We start from the raw sequence: 21,171 nt of genomic DNA on the forward strand, positions 1-21,171 counted from the left end.
ACAAAATTGAATCCCCAACCCCTAAGGGGAATTTATATAGACTTCTAGTGGATTTAAGTAACTTGAGCATGTATTGAGTTTAGGTCATTTAATACAGTCCAAGTGACTTGTCCCGTGGATCAAACCATAACAATACTAGGGTATACACTTGGAATAATGCCTTATTGATGGTATCTATGATGGCATGCTAGATACAATAACAATAGCCTTTATTGTTAGTCTCCTAATTAGTATAATACTAAAACAAAACTATCAGCTCCATTGGCCTGATAGTGATGATGAAATAATTCTTTATTGATAACACACTATTTGATAGTGAAATATTAGAGCAAACCTTACTAGCTCCATTAATTAGGCCTTGATGGCACTAAGAGGTTGACATAATATCTCATTGATAACACCTTGTATGTTAGAACAATGGTTTCAAATACCACTCTTCCATTTGTTTTTAGTGAAATGTAAACATAAAAATCACTAGCTTCATTGTCAAATCATGACAATAAAAAGACATTGGAATAATGCCTCATTGATGACATACTAAATGTTGGAGTAGTAAGTAACCCATTCTGTCAGTTCTTCAATTAGAGACTCATACAATTGGCCTCCATTATTAATTGCAATGATGTTAAAGGTTCTATACTAGTTAGTATAACACATCTGCCTCTCCATTAATACTACAATATACTAAAGGTCAAGTAGAACAAAGAACTAGTGTACAACTAGCGATACTAAAAGAATAACTCCTTATGATCTATTTTTCAATGAAAATAAGCTAACCTTATTACATTGGTTAAACTTCTCATACTAATCTTAAGTAGACAAAAAAAATTAGATGATATAATTTACCCTAGAGTTTATTAAGAATGGATGATTTTTCCATTTAATAAGGTCAATCTAAAGTAGACAAGATAAATGAAGTTCTTGATGGGAGCCATTTGCAAAGATCGAATTGAATTAGGTCCAGGATCCGAGGCCAAAATTCAATTTGTAAAGATAGTTATTGTTGTGGGACATGTCTCTCAATAAAAAATTAATATCTCTTCATGTTAGTCACCTGGATTATAGAGAAAAAATAAAGTTATAAGGGAAAAACGTATTTCCATACACTCATATGAAAAAATACCGGTTGTATACTAGTTAGGATAACACATTTGCCTCTCCATTAATACTACAGTAAACTAAAGGTCAAGTAGAATAAGGAACTAGTGTGCAACTAGCAATACTAAAAGAATAACTCCTTGTGATCTATTTTTCAATGAAAATAAGCTAACCTTACTACATTAATCAAACTTCTCATACTAATTTGAAGTAGACAAAAAAAATTAGGTGATAAATTACCCTAGAGTTTATTAAGAAGTAGATACTCTAGGGAGGACAACCCACTTATTTGAAGGAAATAGATGGGAGGACCACTCATTTATTTGAAGAAAATAGATGAGAACAATTTCACTGATGACCCATGACTAACCCACACTAGTCTTCCTCTTAAAAATGAATGAAGAAGGTTGTCTTGACCGGCAATGAAAAAAATTAAAAATATAGTGTGGAGCACGTGAGGTTCATGTATTGTGCATGCTTTTCTTGGATTTCCTCTTTATCCATTTATAGCAGTGAATTCGTTCCAAAAATCCAGATTTTTCAATGGCAAAATCCTCCTTTGCATCAACAGCCAATGTGCTGCCTTTTCTTTGTGTTGCCACATGTCCTTTTTCCTTTTCAGTTTTCAATAATATAACCACATCCCTAATTTTCCTAACTTCCCTTAATTTCAAACATATTTCTCATATATTTTTCTTTTATATTATTTTATAGTGAAGTTAAATATAAGAAAATAATTTTATTCAACACTTTGTACTAAGAAAGGGATATGAAGTTCTTGATGGGAGCCATTTGCAAAGACCGAATTGGATTAGGTCCAAGATTCGAGGCCAAAATTCAATTTGTAAAGACAGTTATTATTGTGGGACATGTCTCTCAATAAAAAAAATTAATCTCTCTTCATCTTAGGCACTTGGATTGTAGAGAAAAAAATACTAAAAAAAAATTATTAAAGTTACATTAGCAATTAGGGAAAACATGTTTTCATACACTCATATAAAAATAAAACCGTAAAATAGAACTCAAGTTTATAAAATACAAATTTTAAGTAACTATCTAAAAATAATTAGTATTTCATACACTTTTTTATCAAATGTAGTACATTTGACCAACTTAAGTACTACTTTCATCAATAAAAAAATGAAACTTGAATTATTTTTAGAAGGTTCTTATTTTATAATTATTTTCACGTGAGTGTGTAAAAACTCACTTTTCCTAACAATTATGATGGATTGGCTAATTGGTAACTTAGCACTCCAATGGACAGACTTTCTATTTTGATTTTTAAAAAGAGTAAGTTGAAGTAATTTATTTATAAATATAGTAACTATGATGTAAATAAGTATGTATATATGATGACACATGGTAGCATTTACAAGTCAATGATCCGCCTAAAAATAAGATTTAGAGTCCATTTGCTAATAATTTTAAGATTTAGAGTCCTTTTGGTAATAATTTTAAAAAAAATCTATTATGTAAATGTTAAAAAATCTAGAAACGTTTTCTGAAATCAATGTCAAATGCACTTTTCATGTTGTTTTGTGTTCTTGTATTTTAGGACTGATAATGTAATTTTAAACTCCTGCAATGCCCAAGCTCCTAATTTATTCAACTCCTTTTTATTAAAACTTTAGTATTATGATCCTCAGAAAATCATAAAAACACACTGCCTCACACAAAACACTCTCTATGATGCAGTAACCTCTAGGAACTCCATAGTTTCTCAACACTCCAAAAACACATAAAATGCAAATACATACGAGTTTCCGAGGCAATAAGGAGTTACTTTAATTGTACTGCAAGTCTGCAAGGATCATGCCTCTTTCAAGCTTTCCAGGAATCAAGGGGTGGAGTGTCTGCTGTCTTCCATGTAAATGCAGTGCTCTCATATCTATCACCCTTAACACCATCTGCTGAAGCAATGGATTCTAGTTCAGCCATTTCTTCTGGAGTTAGTTTCACTGACAAAGCCCCAATGTTTTGTTTGAGGTTTTCAATCTTGGTAGTTCCCGGTATGGGACACACATCATCGCCCTGGTGATGGACCCAGGCCAGTGCTAGCTGTGATGGAGTGCATCCCTTCCTTGTCGCAATTTCACTAACCCTCTCATAAAGGATTTTATTATGCCCAAGATTCTCTGGCTGGAACCTTGGTAGGTTCTGCAATTTGAAACACACATTTCAGTAACAAAATTGAAAACCCAACATAAAAGAGGTCATAATTGCATAACATCATTATTCAGAGTTAAAGATGACACATGCGCTTTTTAACATTAGTTGATATTCCTAGCCGTAATATAGAATCAAGCCCTGTTGTTTGAAGTTTGAACAGACTATAAGATCTTGGACAATGTTGACTAAATCAAGTGCCATTGTGAATATCATGACACTATGTCACGGTATTGAGGTATTTTCATAACATGAATTATCCAAATAAACCAGCTTCTTTCTCAAGAAATGGCCTCCCAACAATTAAAAATAAATAACCAAATCAGCTATTGTTCTGAATACATTGCATTATCAGTGGTCAAAAATCATCTCCTGAATTGGGCTCTCCCTGATACAATGAGCCTCAGAGAAAAGATATCCAGTCATTTGAACTAAAATATTCAATTAAAATAAAGAAAAAATAGAGTAGAAATATAAGGGCTGCATAAGAAAAAGAGATATGGTATTCTGGTAGATAGTGATGCTTACTAATATTCTTTCATTTATAATCTTTCTGTACATTTTAGGTGAAGTATAAACTATACCACCTCTGGGTCACAGAGTTTATAAAGAAAACAATACGTTCTGGGACTTGTTTCTCCAGAAAACATAGGCCATATAGGCCAGCATAGTTTGTCGGACCAGCTCTAACAAAAATGGAAACAAACAAGAAATGCTGCTGCGGCTGAAGGTGCTTTGTCTTGTGGAACTTCAAACATCAAATCACCACAAACTTTGTCATGGCCAAATAAGAAATAAAAGGACCTTTTTTAACCAACTGGTTGTATATATTTCTGGCCTCAAAGTTAAAAATGGCACGAGGCCAGGAAAGCACACTATCAAAGAGATAGACTAGATATGCATTTACAGATAAAACCTAATCAACAATCAGATTTTAAATTAAAGGGCAAAGTTGCTGGCTTCCGAATGCCCTATAAGCTTATTCTCCATTCACAGTAAGGCAATGAACGAAGAGGAGTTAAAATAAGGGGAAATGAAATGAAATTCATTTCCTTTCTCTTGTTGGCTCTACAAATTAAAGGAAAAAACTCCTTTTTAAAATTTTTAACAATATGACTCCATTTAAACTTTAGACACTCCAATTGAAACAACGTTACCTTGTTCAACAGTCCTCTATAACACCATAATGAAAAGAAGCAAGAAATAAGAAATAGCAGTTTCTGAATGAATTAGAGAAGGTTTGGGACCCAACACAAGTGACAGTACTATTTAGTGCAACTGTCTCAAGGGCATTGGTGGAAAACATAATAAATCAACAGTAGAAATAATTTGATCCATAAGCGTGCCTAAACCACACTTTCAACCTGATAAGGCTTATCTTGTCCAAACCTGTAGATGGACTTGTAAGGCAATCAAATTCACAACACTTATCAATGATGCTCAAAATATATAAAGTGTGATGTAATGTTAATCTATATTATGAAAATTAAAATGCATGTGGTATGTATACAAACCTTTCTGAAGTCATTGTTTGACAAGTTCTCAATCAACTTGGTCCCTGAAGAAAAGAATCCACGTCCTAGAGGGCTATATGCAACGATCCCGATGCCAAGTTCTCTGAGCAAAAAAGAAGGATTAGTTGGAAATTAAACTTTCAAATGCACCTCAAACGGCGTTTTCGTCTCAGAGATGCCTCACCTGCAAGTAGGGACTATCTCTTCCTCTACATCTCTTGTCCACAAGGACCACTCCAACTGCACAGCTGTTATGGGATGAACTGCATGTGCTCTTCTGATTGTTGAAGCAGAGGCCTCAGACAGACCTATGTACTTTATTTTACCCTCTTCAACTAGTTTCTTGAGTTCTCCTATCTTAAGAACATGTGAATAACAGAATTACAACAAGCATATAAAAAAGAAAAAAAAAACATGTTGTAAAAACAGAGAAATTCGTATAAAAATAAATAGAAAAATGGGCAAGATAATCATCATACACTACCATAGCCTTTTGTTAGAGCAATCAAACCAAGTTACAGACACAAGGATCCTTAAACGCAAAATTTTTGGCTGTTTATAGTCTAACAAGAGGATGATGATGGGATTAAGAAACAGAACCAAATAGGAGTCAAATAATTTTGCATTTCCATGGGGAAATTTGACTCAGATTTGTACACAAAGTGGATAAATGTAACAATCTTGAAAAGAAATTTTGGCTGGATGATTTACAGAAGACCAGGGTTCTCTGAATGGCTAATGAGTAACACTGATAATATACATTACTTCTAAAGTGACTGATGCCTGTTCCAATGGAAAAGCCTAACCCTCTCAATTAATGGCATAGCCCTGTCTAACACTATTTTGTAAGTAGTCAATGATAGCACCTATCTCATGTAGGTTTTCCCAATACAAGATGAATCCTAGGTCTAATGACTTCATGACTACCTCTAACGTCTTAAATGAACAAAAAGACAAGGTAAGTGGTGAAGATCTTGTTAACAGTGGTTCCTTCATCCAAAAGAAAATAGAAAATGGAAGAGATGAAGGAGTTCCTATTGGAGCAACCCAATTTGCAGTACCAGGGCTTTGCCTTCAAGCATAGAGCTACAGAAACAAAGTACTAGTGGGAAGCATAAGGGATAGCGATTTATTAGTCACCATGCTTGTTCCAAACACATTTTTAAGAGGTTCACAGACCAAATCTTGCATCTAATAGTTAGAAATTAGAAGATCCATGAAATAATGAAAGAAATCTTTGATGTTCTATGACATGACTGAAATGGCTACTAAAACAATACCCAGTTTCCAGATTAATCAAAATTTTAAGGGGAGTTGAAAATTTTTCCACAAGGCAGACATCAAAGAATTGGAAGGGAAAGGTCTCAGAATTTGAAAGACACAGAAACAGTAGCCATAAACAGAATCAAACTGTACAGTGAACCAATAATTTTAACAAGATAAAGCATTTCCCTCAAATTACACAAAAATTCACCAATCAACTCCTAAATTTGGGAAAGTAACTGGAATCCCCAAATACAGGACTGAATCAACCAGGCAAGATCAATCTAAGGAATACCCAAAAAAATGGCTGAAGAAAAGGGCGAAAAGGGCGAAAAGGGGCACAAACCGTGACTTCAATGGGCACACGAGTGTCGATGCGATGCTGGTAATAGAGATCAATACAATCAACCTCCAGCCTCTTCAAGCTCGCCTCGCACGCCGCCCTCACGTACGCCGGGTCGCCGCGCACATCCCGCTTCCCGTCCGCATATATAATCCCGAATTTGGAAGCCAATTCAACTTTCTCCCTCACTCCTCCTTTGAGAGCCTGCCCGACACCCAACCCACCCGAAAACCGAAAACCTTAAAGCAATCAAATGGGTAACAATGGATGAAAATAAGTATTGAAATGCAGGGAGAGAATTGAAGGACCTTGCCGAGAAGGATTTCATTCGTGAAGGGGCCGTACATGTCGGAGGTGTCGAGCAAGGTGATGCCGCTGTTGACGGCGTGGTGAATGAGAGCGATCATGTCTTCTTCCGGCTTGGGAGGGCCATAGAAGGCGGACATGCCCATGCACCCAAGTCCCTGAGCTGAAACCTCTAGGCCCTGTGAGCCCAGCTTCATCCTCCTTACACTACCCATCTTCCCTTAACACTCTCCTACTCTCTGCCAAAAGCGGTTGCTACTTCCTAGTATTTATAAGCAGGGAGGGAAATTCTGTCCCAACAAGATGTTGGGTTATCATTATCATTTCGGATAATTTGACCGACAGGTGACAGTCAGTGGTGGTAGGTGAGATGATGTGAGTATCCTAACACATGACGCAAAGGCTTGCGCTAAATGCCGCAATTTCAAACAATCTAGAGATTCTAGACTATGGTGCTAGCCAGGCCGGCCGATCCGACTCTGTGCCATCCAGATTCGGAGTTGGGGCCAGGCTCATACTGAATTTAACCAAATGTTGTTAATAAAAAAATTATTGGGAGAATTGAGCTTAAGCCAGGCATGAATTGGGTCCAAAGAATATAAATAATATAAAAGCAAGCCCAAAATTCAGCGATTGATATAAAATTTGGACGGAAGGATATTCGACCTACACAATACCCAAACTATCTTTAATGGGTTGGCATCTAATATCATGTCTGAACCACAAATACCCACACAAAAAAAATTCGTAAGGAATTTAGTCCAATGGATATAATTTTATGAAACATCATTGTGTCCTAAGCTAAGGATTATATTTCTTTTGAGATGAAGACAAAATATCATATCTAAACCAGAATTAATGAGTGTGGATTTTCATCTACCATGTCATGTTTGTGACCCACATTCATTATTTTAATCATCATTACTTCATATGGAAGTATAGGATAATTGATTAATTAATTGTTATTGCCTTACACTTTTAGATTATTCTTTTTGGAAATCTATGATTAAAATTAAATGATGGTTTCATATGCCATAAATTTAGTTCTGAATTTTATAAAATTTCATTTTTTTCGCAATTGATTGAAATTATTTTTTTTAACATGTGTGCATGTATATGAATAATGTTATCAAGTGGTCTAATTTTAGCCGCTTAACTCAAATAATACAGCGCCAAGGGCTTTATAAGTAAGCACCTTGCATCCATGCGGGCCTTGGGATAGAGGCAAGGTAGAAACTGAGACTTACAAATGGGTCATAAGTGAGTTTAGTGGTGAATATTGATGGTGCAGCACACAACTTAGCATGTTATAGCATATCACACAACATGTCACAATATGTGACTCAATACGTTGTAGCACACCATCCAACAAGAGACACAACACAATACCACTCAAGACACAACATGATGTTGCTCGCAACTCATCATGTGGCATAGTTTGACTAGGCCAAAATTCATGTGTTGAATTTTGGGATGCTAATACTTTTCCCTTAAAGAGGAAGCTTTAAAAGGGAATTTGATTATTTTTTTCTTTTGGATTTTTCATATTTAATGAATAATCATTATACCTCCTCAAGTACCCCTAATGTCCCCTTCGTACACTTTGGAAATGTCCTAAAATGCTCTTTAAGAGGGGAGAAATGGGTGACATAACTCAAGGAAGCCAATATGGCTTGAGCTTGGCCACACCAAAGGCACATAATGTAAGGCCTCATACATGGGCAAAGCACACAAATGAGCCTTACTAGTATCTACACATGAGCACAATGACATGTGATGGTATGCAACCCATGGTCACAATGGCATAGGGCACAAGGCTAGAATCCCTTCAGACAATCGCATAAGAGTGTAATGCCTTATGCATGGAGATGACTAGCTATGGGCGCAATGGCTTGTTAGTGCACCAAGTCCAATGACTTAGACATGGCATGGTGTTGCGGTAACAAAGCTCAACTTAGCCATGGTGGTGCATGGATGATGCAAGGCAAGAATGTGGGGCATGGATGATACGAAGAACTTTAATTTGAAGAAGAGTTGGAAAGAATAATGTAAAGAGTGAATTGAAGAACTTGTAGATAATTTAAAATTAGAGGATTGTAGAAAGAGAGATTAGAGATAATTATAAAAAATGTGAAAAGATAAAATAGATAACTATGTGAGAAAGAATTGAAATGAATTGGTGTTTCTAGAAAATTATTGGTTAGTTATTTACTTATTTATTATTCAAACTAGTTATATAATTGTTGAGATTGGTATTATAAAAATTTGACATGAAAAATAGTAATAGTGAGTTATTTATTTATTTATTCGTTAAACTAGTCGTTACATAGTTATTGAAAGATGTAATATAGACATTTGACACAAAAATAAAGAATAGCTATTGACTTATTTTTTACCCTTTAAAATTGTCATTATATAATTGTTAAGAGATCTATTATAGACATTTGACATGTAAAAAGGAAAAGGCAAAAAGTAATATTTGAATGAGCCAAGTGGGTCGACACAATGGCACGACGGGTCATCTCCTTAAGCCCGGCATGGCCCAAAGGACCGAGTAGTGCCGACACAACCCACTATAGTAATTAGGTCGTGCCAACCCAAACCGGCCTTTTGGCATGTCAAGCCACATGCCAAACTAGGCAACTTGGCTCATTTGACACCTCTAAGTATAATTGTTTTATACATGTAGCATACAATAAATAAACAATGAGATAGATTGGCGGTGTGGTACCTCGAACTTAAAGGTTAGGAGCATCACTATCATTTCACATGTGGAACCCTAAAGCCTAATGTGTGAATGATGTCAAAATAGAATAAATTGTAGTTAGTCATCTAACTGACTACTTTGATCGAACATATTTAAATAATAGTCGGATCATACTAAAAGCAACTTTTGAATAAAGAATAAGTCTCCAAATGTAACTCCATTAAACAATTTGTAAACGTCTCAAATCCATCTTAACCAAAGTGAATTGAATATTTAAAAAAGACTTATGATAGATTGCTCAACCTAGCCAAGACACTCCTCACTAACATCAAAATACTTAAAATAATAATAATAATAATCAACAACAAAGGATGAGCTTGAAAGCCCAATAAGGAGATATATTGCATACATAGATTAAATATATATTTTTTTGCAAAAAGTAAAATAAGAATATATGGTATTTATTGTGATTACAAATTTAATTAAACTAATAAAATGTTCATGTGCATATTCTAAGTTATGTAAGAAAAGTTGTTAACTTTCACATGCTGGATCATATAATAATATTGAAAAACATATGACAAACACTTTTAAATAAATAGTTCAAGTTCATAACTATTTTATATACAAATAAAAAATCTCTTAACTTTTACATAAGGCATCCAACATAATGGAACTTACAAAAAGTGGTTGATCTTAGGTTTTCCTCCAACTGATGGATGAAACCATATCCAATCTAATGGTATATTATAGGTTAGTAATTATGCTATTGACTAGGTTACGTACAAAGAGATCATCACTCGCGCAATAAGGGTATCAAAGGTCAGTAGCTTAACCCTTATTGCTAGAGCCATAAAATAAAAGTTTGTCACATGTAATCAATGTAAATGGAATCTTCGAAAGTTGTAATCAATAAAAATGGAAGATTCAAAACAATGTCAAAAATGTTAATCTCAATTTTTTATGGTTTCCCATGCAAATGAATAAAACAATAAGGTTTTCAGAAAAAAAATCCCAAATTTTATAAAAATGCAAGTAAACATTCCCAATCAGTTGAGAGCTTGGTAGAGGTTCCTTTGCTATTGATAGCTCCTTGTTATCTCCATTAAGTGGGCCTTTAGGTACACCTTTTAGATATGTTAACCCACTTGTGCATCAATTCCTTTTTGGTAGCTAGTTATGAGAGGAAAAGAGAAAGATGGTTCTCTTGGACATTGCTTTGCAGCACTGAGTGAATATTGGGAAGAGGAGAGAGGCTGGTGGATGGGAGAGCCATAAAAGGAATTGGATTTATGGATTCCATTACTAGAGTAGGGCCTGCTCAGGTCTTTCCTAACCCTAGAAGCAAAAGTTTATAGTTTTAATTGGGATAAAATAATATTTTTATAAAAGAAGGTTAAGCAAAGTTAACCAAATTGGGACAAAAGTTCATTTTTTTCTTTCCCAGAACCTAACATAACGTCCATAAGGTATAGAACAACCACTTCTAGTATCAGCTTACAAGATTTCTGCAGTAATACAAGATTATGGCAAATCTTTTAAAGATTCAAATGGCTTTCAAACATCTCCTAAGCTTAAAACTTTACCATTCTGGTCTTCTGGAAATCAGAAAAATACACTGCCTTTATCAGAAATACACTCTCTGATGCAGCAAGGTTTAGGAACTCGGCATAGCTTTTGAACAGTCCAAATAAACACAAGCACAATCAACCAGTCATTATATATTAATGTCCTTCAAGCTTTCCAGGAAGCAAGGAGTGGAGTATCTGAGGCCTTCCAGGTAAGTGAGGTACCCTGGAATCTGTCACTCTTAATGGCAACTGCTGAAGCAATGGATTCCAGTTCAGCCATTTCCTCTGGTGTTAGTGTGAGTGACAAGGCCCCAATGTTCTGGTCCAGGTTCCCAATCTTGGTAGTTCCTGGTATGGGACACACGTCATCCCCCTGGTGATGGACCCAGGCCAGAGCTAGCTGTGATGTAGTGCATCCCTTCCTTGTTGCAATTTCCTTAACCCGCTCAAAAAGGATGTTGTTATGCTCAATATTCTCGGGTTGGAATCGTGGTAGAGTCTGCAATGCAAAACATGAACTTCAGGAACAAAATTTGAAACCCAACATGAAAGAGGATGTAATCACACAACAACGTAATTCAGACTACAGTCCTGCTTACTGATGCCATGACAGAAAGTTATGCCATGAGGCAATTTCATACATTCAAGGAAAGGTTGAAATGCAATGAAATTAAATTGACCTTCCTGTAGTCATCATTTGACAGGTTCTCGGCCACCTTGGCCCCTAAAGAAAGGAATCCACGCCCTAGAGGACTATATGCAACAATCCCAATGCCGAGTTCTCTGAGCAAATAAGAAGGATTAGCTAGAAACTTAGATTTTTTAAATGCACCACAAACAGAATTTTCAGTCTCATGGCTGCCTCACCTGCAAGTAGGAATTATGTCTTCCTCTGCATCTCGTGCCCACAAGGACCACTCCAACTGCACAGCTGTTATGGGATGAACAGCGTGAGCTCTTCTGATTGTTGAAGCAGAGGCCTCAGACAGACCTATGTACTTTATCTTACCCTCTTCAACTAGTTTCTTCAGTTCTCCCATCTTTCAAACCATGTAAATGATATAATTACGAACAGGCACCCAAAAAAAAAAAGGAAGCTTGTCCTAAACAGAGGAATTTTAGATAGAGAATTTTTCCTCGATTAAACAAACAAAATCAATGTAATAACTGCCAAAAACTAACTACAGAAAGTGGGAAGAAGGCACAAACCGTGACTTCAATGGGCAGCCGAGTGTCGATGCGATGCTGGTAATAGAGATCAATACAGTCAACCTCCAGCCTCTTCAAGCTCCCCTCGCACGCCGCCCTCACATACGCCGGGTCCCCACGCACCTCAAACTTTCCGTCCTTGATTATGACCCCGAATTTCGTAGCCAGCTCAACTCTCTCCTGCATTCCTCCCTTCAGAGCCTGTCTAACACCCCCGCCCACCATGAAACCTTAAGCTACCAAACGGCTAACACTTAGCAGAACCAAAAAAATCATGGAGAGAATTGAGGGACGGACCTTGCCGAGAAGGATTTCATTGATGAAGGGGCCGTACACGTCGGAGGTGTCGAGGAAGGTGATGCCACGGTTGATGGCATGGTGGATGACGGGGATCATGTCCTCGTCTGGCTTTGGAGGGCCATAGAAGGCGGACATGCCCAGGCATCCTAGTCCCTGTGCCGAAACCACCAGACCCTGTGTGCCCATCTTCATTCTCTTCACCGTACTCATTCTTCCCACCACTACGCACTCTTTGCCAAACGTGGTGCTGTCTGGGCTTTCTGTTTCCCGTATTTATCTCCGAGTCCCGACAAGAGAATGGTTGCGGAAAGAGACCAAAAGGTTGCTAGTCAAATGATAGTAGGGCAGATGTTTGAAATGTAACTCTTTTAAGTCTAAAAACCATGACGCAAGGGCTTGCGCGAAAGATGAAATTATTGGAACTAGGGAATATTAGTAGTTGGTTTTATATAGATTTTGAAGAAGGGAAAATTATCCTATTCGTCGGAGATGGATAAGGACTCCAAAAGTGGGTTGTTTTGATAAAAGTGGAAAAAGTCGATTAAAAGCTGAGTAAAATGAACTTCAAGAATCCAAAACAAGAATGCCAACAAAACATACCCCTCAAAACACCATGATGCAGACGAATTTTTCATCTCAAACCTCCTCACTGTATCAGGCATCTCCATTTTGAATACCACGGAACGAAGCCACCTTGACCAAAACCATACACCCACCGTCACTGTCGATGGCACCCACACATGGCCCAAGCCACCTCTCAAAACACAAAAAGATAAGGAACACACAAGTCAGCTTCATGGAAATGCCACAAGCTAAAGCAACTATATATCCCAAAAGCCTCACAGCTTGCCATCCTTTGAGCCAAGTATAACGTAACTCTTACAAAGTCGATATCACAACCCCTCACTCACTTGTACAAGCCAACCTTCCCATCGCTCCCACAGCTATTCTAACTATGTTGTAGTTCATGTGTTTTTTAGGTTGTTAGTTGTTTCTAGTTATTAGTTAGTTCATATGCTGTTACTTTATGTTGTGGAGAGATTGTGACCAATCTTGATCATTTCTTTTGTATAGATGTCATAACAGCTCTCAGTTGTAGAAGTATAGTAGCATTTTCTTCTAGTACATCTTTCTTTCTAAAACTCTATTATGCATTACTTTCATTCTCATTTTTTTCTAGACTCCATTAGAGTTAGATTTGTCGAGATGACTTGAACCCAACACGTTTTTCCTAAGTTTAGGTTGAGTACTATAATCGTGTTTAGACAAAATTCATATTAATTTGCATAACTCATTTAATAAATAGGTATTTTTTAGCACTTACATAACCTAAATCATATTCCAATTTATGCAACTTGAAAATCTTGTAATCCTTCACCCAATGACTTTTTCCTATATCCACGACACTTATGTAGAGTTGCTATACACATTGAGAAGAGAGAGTGAAAGAGACAAAGAGAGATACACTAGACCCTAAAACCTAAAGAGTTTATGTAGACTTTCTTATAGGTTTAAGTGACTTTGGTCTAACTTAGGCTTGAACCACTTAATGTAACCGATTGGGTCTTAATTGATTAGTTAACCTTAATGAGTTTCAATTAATTAATTAGCTCAATTTAGAAAAATCTGAAATAATTAATCATAAATTTATGTGCAATCCCACACTTTTGTCAAAACGTCCTTATCCACATAAATGATTAAATTTCTGTAAAACCTCAAAACCTTGTGTTAATAAAGAATATGGGTTCGAGTGGGAACCACTTAAACCTAGGAAAATACTTACTCCCTTATAATCCAATTTTGAAAATGACTCAACACTTTACTAAAAAAAGTCGATTACACTCTTATACCCTATGAAATTAGGTCAAGATGTAATATGGGAAATTTCTAGTGATGCTTTATGTTGAGTGGTAATATGTATTTTAGAAATATTAGAACACTAGTGGGCTTGGATGAATCGATGAACAGCTCAAGCTTCATAGATGTGGTTTTGCTAATTTCCTCTTCAACATTCTTTTTTCTTTTTTGCAATATTGACATTTTAGAGTCATAAATTGGCTAATTTGTATATATAATTGACATGGATTTATAAATTACATGTTTCATAAGTTTTAATCAATTTTCTAAGACCAGATAATTAGCAATATTATACCATGAATATTGCTTTTTCATTTTGGATTTTGTTTTTGGTCAAAATAATTGAACATGTAAAGAAGAATAAATTTGATAAATTTTTAGAATATGACACCAAGTTCAAACAAGAAACATACCATAATTATTTTCTTAAAAAAATAATTTAATATCTCTCGACTCTTCTAAAAAGTGTTAATGTAGTTTTTTAAGAATTAATATTAGGAAAAGATAACACTTATAAAGCATCAATATTTCCCACCATATATTTTAACACTAGCAGTAAAAAAGAAGATTCCTAAAAGCATCATTATAAGACAATAATGAGGCTTAAAAAGCATCAACATCCTACTATTAAGACAATATGTCTTACCATTAAGGCAAATACTAAACATCTCATGTGTGCATGGATATGGGTTTTTCTACGTGAGTGGTGTATTTTAAATAATATATATATATCATAACATAAAAAATAATTCTAAATTCACAGCACTTTCTAATTTCGAGTAAAATTCATCTTATTAAAAAATGAGTTCAATATAAAAAAAAAATGTGAAATCATCTTTTGAAAAGATGAGTTAAGTATAAAACGTTTTAAGGTAAAAATAGAACTCTCCTTTTCAAAAGATAAATTCAATATAAAAAATGAAATCGTCTTTTGAAAATACAAATTCAGTGTAAAAAATGAATTCATTTTTTGAAAAAAAACGAGTTTAGTATAAAAATAAAATAAATGTTAAAAGTACTGTATTTTTTTATTTATTTTTTAAATAACTATATTTTAATAATATTTTTTAAAAGAACATTTTTATTATAAAAGAAAAATCCTATGGATATGTTTGAAAAATTCACACATTTCACATGTCCCAAGTCCTCCTTGGCGGGCATTAAGTTCTTTGAAAGGCCTTATGACTCTAAAGATGAGCAATCTTCCAAAAAATTTGAACACTTCATCATGTCTTGTGCTTTAATTTGATCTCCATCAACACTATTTATCTATATGGCCAAGAAATTTGCATCATAATGTTTAAGGTTGTGTTTACATCATGGAACAAGCAGGAAGAGGAAAATATTGAAAGGAAAACCAAATGGAAAATTGGAGAATAATTATTCACTTAAAAAATACAGAAAATTAAAAGAGAGCGAAGAGTGAACATAGAGTGGTAATAATGGATCAATGTTAAGGTAAAAAATAAAAATTCACTCAATATCTAAACATGAGATGGGCAGTTTAATAATCATATTTGAATGACTTACACTAACATAATCCTTTTAGCCCTTTTAAAATTTAAAATTTATAAAATCTTATTTTAAATATATTTTTAGTTATTGTTTATTTTTTATTTTTTATTTTTTATAATTCTTAATTGATTTAATTATTTAATTTATCATTATAATATATCCAATAAGATTGAAGATAAATTAAAATTTTAATTTTACACATGTTTGAACTTTGTTTAATTTTTAATTTAAATATTTTTTACTTTAGTAACTTTAAAATACATAAAATTTCAATTATTTAATTTTTAAATTATGTGATATTTACAATTAAAAAGAAAACCTTTTTTCATTTTCCTAATTTTAAAAATATAAAATTAAAAAATTTATATAATTTAAATGGATCATAAATGGGTTGTGTGGATCATTTTAACACAATTAAATAAATAATTCAAATAAATTTGATCAATTTTAAACTATCAATTTTTCTAAAAACTTAATGATAGTATTGGATTTGGATTCAATAAACATATCATTTTCACTTTCACAATTTGAACCATTGATCAATAGTTTGCATTTTTTTTCTCAATATCCTTTCTTTCTTCTACTTTCTCTTTGGATTTTCTAGTTAGCCAAATAGAGAAGTGATTATGCATCCTTGGCTAAGTTGTTTTTGGTTGAAGAAAAAAATCAAATCTAAAGATTAACCCAACCTATGAATGACTAAACCGGTTTGAAGAGCAGTTTATTGGCATATATTTTATTTTCTCTATTTTCTTATAAAATTAAGTGCGTATTAGGTAAATCAACTTAATAACTTAAAGTGACTTAATAATTTAATTTAAGTCATTAAATAAATTAAATACGTTTGATAAAATAACTTAATAATATGACTTAAAATAAAGACAATTTTAAGTAGTAAGTAAAAATAATTAACTTATTATTAAGTCTATATCTTCATTTTATTTTTTTATCATCATTTGTGCTAATTACCTCAACGATCTTTTTTGTTATTCCACAATTTCCATTATTACTTAACCTCACTTGTCCTAGTTATAATTTATGAGGATAAATATGTCAATTTAATGATTTACAATAAATTATAAATTAATTTTATCAAACAACATTAATACTTAAAAAATAATAATTAAGTAATAAGTTTTAAGTAAACAACTTATGTATAATTTTTTTAAATTAACTTAAGTCATTAATTAATAAATATTAAGTTTTGTCAAGTACCCTATTTCTACCTGGTATTGCTTTGATCCATAAATAATCGATACTTAATTAAGATACTTTAGATGCTTATCATAGTCGTGACAGAAACAAGAAGACAACTTAAGATATTTCATTTCCTGGGATTCTTGAATTAATATCATACAAACAGAAAAATTATAAACTTCCTAGCTTATTCATAATTTGTCTTTGTATACAACATCTACATATTTTCATTTTTCCTTCTCTCTTTTTAACCATTTATTTTGGAAGAATGAGCAAGAGCCAGAAGTTCATGCAGAAAGATGGTCATCAATGAACAATTTTTTCAGTATTTGCGGCCGGAGATCCCACAGTTGGAGTAGCTTCCTTGGTACTTCGGCGCAGGAGATTCTCTGTCATTCAGAGCCCAAAAAAATAAAGTAGCGATTAGAAAGAAGTTGTGTAATTAGCATTACCCTAATCAAATACAGCTAGTGATTTTGTGGTGGAGAGACATGTCCACCATTGAATCAAATCAAACTCATAATGAATCATTGGCCCCTTTAAACAACCATTTATCTCGAGCTCTTTTTCGTTCCATTACTAGGACTTGAGAGACTTTAAGGAGTGCTTAGGGAGTGAAAAATGGAAAGAACATAAAAATGAAGTAAAATAAGTACTTTCAATATTTAGAGAGAGAGAGAGAGAGAGTTGAGAGACTTTAAGGAGTGCTTAGGGAGTGAAAAATGGAAAGAACATCAAAATGAAGTAAAATAAGTACTTTCAATATTTTGAAAGAGAGAGAGAGGGAGGGAGAGGGAGAGGGAGAGGGAGGTAGGGAGAAATTTTTGTACCTTGAATAGCTGAGAAGTCGGGAATTCTTGCTTCTACCATGAGAGACCATGAATTCATTGATAGCACAATAAAAACTACAAGCAAAGCATAGAAAGCTGCAATCCTCAAGAAACTCCCCATTTGCATCTTGTTCTCTATTTGATCAAGCTTTTTTGTGCTATATATATATATATATATATATATATATATAGTTGCCAGTCAATATAATCAGTCTCTGTTTTTTTCTTTTCCATTAAACAGCAAGACAATAGCATTCAAAATTCAAAGTCAGCCATGTTATTCAAAGTCAGCCATATTTTTTTTTTAACCAGCAGGTGATACTGGGTGAGGTTTGAGGATGAAATTTGACATTTTCCTGTGAGATTCTCTTTCCGTGTTGAAACCCCCAAATTTTGAAATTCATCTACTTATATTTCCTTTCTTGTATTCATATATTTCCATCAGGTGACTCTTTACATCTATGTATGAGTTTTTGGGTCCCATATATTTAATGTTTTGTTAGCTTAGCATCTCCAGAAGCCTTAATTTAAAAGGCAGTCCACATCCCACCCCCCATTTTCTCCTTGGCCGGCATTAGGCCCTTTGAAAGACCTTCTGCGCTATGCATGACTCTAAAGATGAGCAGGCTTTGAAAGATTCAAACACTTCGCCGGGTCTAGTTTTCTTCTTGACTTACGGCGGCCATTTACCTGTATATCAAATTTGTATACCACTTGGAACAATGAGGGAGAGGAAAAAGGCAAATGAAAAAATTGGAGAAAGCTTGTACAATTAATTTGAAGGCATGGAGTGAACATTCCTTGAAATTTAAGAATTCTTTTCCTTGTATTTTCCTTCCCTCATCATTTCCGGCCCTCTCAGTGCCCTTCACCTTTATAAGAATCAAACAATCATAAAAGAAGAGTAATCAATCAAGTTATGCTAATGTATACCTATTTCATTGGGGTTGTGAAGAACCCAAAAGTGGATTCTCTTTGTTGAAGGAGAGTTACTCAAGGGTTTCTCTTGATTGTCATTTTCCTTCAAATACTATGTCAAAGGCCCTCCAATGGCTTGATTGGATCAGTTAGACAAATTAGCATATGTTCAATTGGTTGCCACCAAGTTACTTAGCCATTTTTGCTTTTGTGTGGCTATAGTGCTTAGTTTTTAGCATGTCATGTACTTATCATGAATTGTTTATTAGATGTAGAAACTAAATTTGAATCAATAGAGAATCTACCAAGTTGAGTTGAATTTGTATTTATATAAACTTCTTTTTCGATCTCTCCAACAAGCAAGCAAATGAATATAAAAGAATGGATGCACCAACACTTTCTCGATAAAATATATGCAATTTCATTGTCCATTGAGCAACATGTGGAAGTTTAAAATTCTTCAACCATATCTTGCTTTAGGATAGCCATACTTATACAAACCATTTTTTTTCTTCTGAGTTGTCTATGTTTGGTTTCTTCCTGGACACATGGAGAAATATGTGGAAGTTAAAAATTTCCTCAACCGTATTTTGCTTTAGCTTTAGGATAGCCATACTTATTACAAACCAACCATTTTTTTTTTTTTCTGTTGTCTATGTTTTCTTCCTGGACACATGGACTTTCCTTGCAAGACCAATGCCAATTACCAAGCAAAACTCCCTGGAAACGAAATTAAAAGACAATACAAGGAATGATAGAGTACATATATACTTTAGAAAACCAAGTAATTTTGCTGCATGCAACTTTTTCAATGTTGGCTTGGAAGCAACTAATCCAGGCTGCATAATTATCAGCAAATACAATGTAAGTTACTAGACTGATAAAGGATTAATTACAAGCCTGTTTGCAGTGATCGAGTTCTTCTTGGAGCTTCTCAATCAATTTGTCCTTCTCACCGATCACTTCTAATAGCCTTCTGTTCTCACCCCTTAGTGCCTCAAACTCGCGTAAAACCGCTTCAATCTGTGCTTCAATGGCCTCATCACTCAGCTCGAACACGCTCTCCACCACCCTCACCACCCTCCACAAGCTCACCACCACAAGCAACCCTCCTCCTTTCCCCTCCAGAAAGGCTTCCAAGAACAATGCCCCGATCACAACTGCGCCATCAACCACATACCCGGGTCGCCAAAAGAACGAAAACCCAAGCGCTATAGCCAGTGCAATGCTCTTTATACAAAGCAGGCCAAGTATGCCAATCCCAACCCAATGGTACCAAGTTTCTCCCTTCTTGTTCTCCTTGGTAGAGCAGGACAGTAGAGAGGAGGAAATTTCAAGGACAGTGAATATGAGGTCTGTGAGAAGCAAACAAATAGAGAAAACATGGACAGGGGTTGACTCTAGGAAACTGGCAAGGTGGATTCTCCATGGAGCTCTCTTATGGTGACCAAGATTATCTTGTTGTCTAGAGCTGAACACGTGCTTCCATCTCTGCCATCTCTGCCTTCTCTGCCAGTTCTTGATGAGATTTTGAAGAGACGATTCAATGGACTCAATGGTGATTGTGGTGGTGGGAAGTGGTGGTTGTTGAATTTGAGAGGAAGCCATGGAAGGATTTGGGAGTAGAGATTAATGGATGGTATAGGTTTTTGGATGATAAACTAATGTGAAAAACAGGAGTAGACTTTATAGGAAAGGTACGTGAAATGGAAGTGAAGGTGAGGTTTTGATGCTTTGGAGTCACGTCGAGAGCCAGTGGCATTATAAAAATTTAATTGACCCGCATTGTCTGCTCTTAATATTTAAGATCCAGATTTTAATCTGGATTTGATTTAGATTCCCTAACATGGAGAAGATAAAATATTTACTCGAATGTTTAGATTAAAAGAAGCTCATATATATAATATCATGAATTTTCCCGACATCCTCTTAAAATTTATTAGTTTTTATGTAATTTTTAATATATTTGATTTTTTATGACTTTAATATGTATTTGAGTCGTGTTTGTGCATAATCAATTTTCGATTTATTAATATTTTTTATTTTTTATTTTTAGATATTTTTGTAAAATCTAACTACTCATGGTGTTATAATTTTTCATATTTTGATCATTGGGAGCTCAGTGTGAAAAGGATCTACGAAAGAAAGCTTCTAAAGAGGCCTAGGGTCATTTTTGTACAAATCACCCGTAGAAGGAAGACCACAAGGACTTCTACATGGGCCTCTAAAATTGAGCCCAAAAGAAGGTGGAAATGTGAGCTTGAGAGCCCACTTGAAGACCCAAAATGAGTTATAAATTATTTAAGTCCTTGAAAATTTTCACTTCACCCACTAAGGAAAATTTAACAACATTCAATAGCTCTAAAATTTGATC

At 34.5% G+C, this 21,171-nt stretch overlaps 3 protein-coding genes and 1 long non-coding RNA gene across 5 annotated transcripts; all 4 read right to left on the reverse strand.

Moving 5' to 3' along the window:
• Window positions 1–2,701: 2,701 nt before the first annotated feature.
• LOC100241166 (probable aldo-keto reductase 4) lies at window positions 2,702–7,357 on the reverse strand. Its single transcript, XM_002265991.4, has 5 exons — window positions 6,696–7,357; window positions 6,391–6,591; window positions 4,966–5,138; window positions 4,782–4,884; window positions 2,702–3,258 (listed from the first exon to the last, which is right to left on the reverse strand). Exons 1-5 carry the CDS (start codon window positions 6,906–6,908, stop codon window positions 2,923–2,925), a joined length of 1,026 nt encoding a protein of 341 aa, XP_002266027.3. The 5' UTR covers window positions 6,909–7,357; the 3' UTR covers window positions 2,702–2,922.
• Window positions 7,358–10,870: 3,513 nt separating this feature from the next.
• Window positions 10,871–13,278, reverse strand: LOC100258300 (probable aldo-keto reductase 2). 2 transcript variants are annotated; one of them, XM_002266241.4, is made up of 5 exons: window positions 12,478–13,278; window positions 12,181–12,381; window positions 11,839–12,011; window positions 11,652–11,754; window positions 10,871–11,470 (listed from the first exon to the last, which is right to left on the reverse strand). In XM_002266241.4, exons 1-5 carry the CDS (start codon window positions 12,688–12,690, stop codon window positions 11,135–11,137), a joined length of 1,026 nt encoding a protein of 341 aa, XP_002266277.1. In that variant the 5' UTR covers window positions 12,691–13,278; the 3' UTR covers window positions 10,871–11,134. The 2 variants fall into 2 exon arrangements, with proteins under 2 accessions (XP_002266277.1, XP_059593005.1); XM_059737022.1 differs by having other exon boundaries at window positions 12,181–12,385; window positions 12,478–12,657.
• Window positions 13,279–17,184: 3,906 nt separating this feature from the next.
• Window positions 17,185–18,041, reverse strand: LOC132253719 (uncharacterized). Its single transcript, XR_009465604.1, has 2 exons — window positions 17,880–18,041; window positions 17,185–17,438 (listed from the first exon to the last, which is right to left on the reverse strand). It is a non-coding gene; the product is annotated as an uncharacterized LOC132253719 (long non-coding RNA).
• A 1,488-nt stretch (window positions 18,042–19,529) lies between these two features.
• LOC100254884 (uncharacterized) lies at window positions 19,530–20,426 on the reverse strand. Its single transcript, XM_002265603.3, has one exon. The coding sequence runs from the start codon at window positions 20,403–20,405 to the stop codon at window positions 19,686–19,688; it is 720 nt and encodes a 239-aa protein (XP_002265639.1). The 5' UTR covers window positions 20,406–20,426; the 3' UTR covers window positions 19,530–19,685.
• Window positions 20,427–21,171: the final 745 nt, after the last annotated feature.

This window comes from Vitis vinifera, chromosome 5, assembly GCF_030704535.1.
Source record: "Vitis vinifera cultivar Pinot Noir 40024 chromosome 5, ASM3070453v1".
NCBI classification, from domain to species: Eukaryota; Viridiplantae; Streptophyta; class Magnoliopsida; order Vitales; family Vitaceae; genus Vitis; species Vitis vinifera.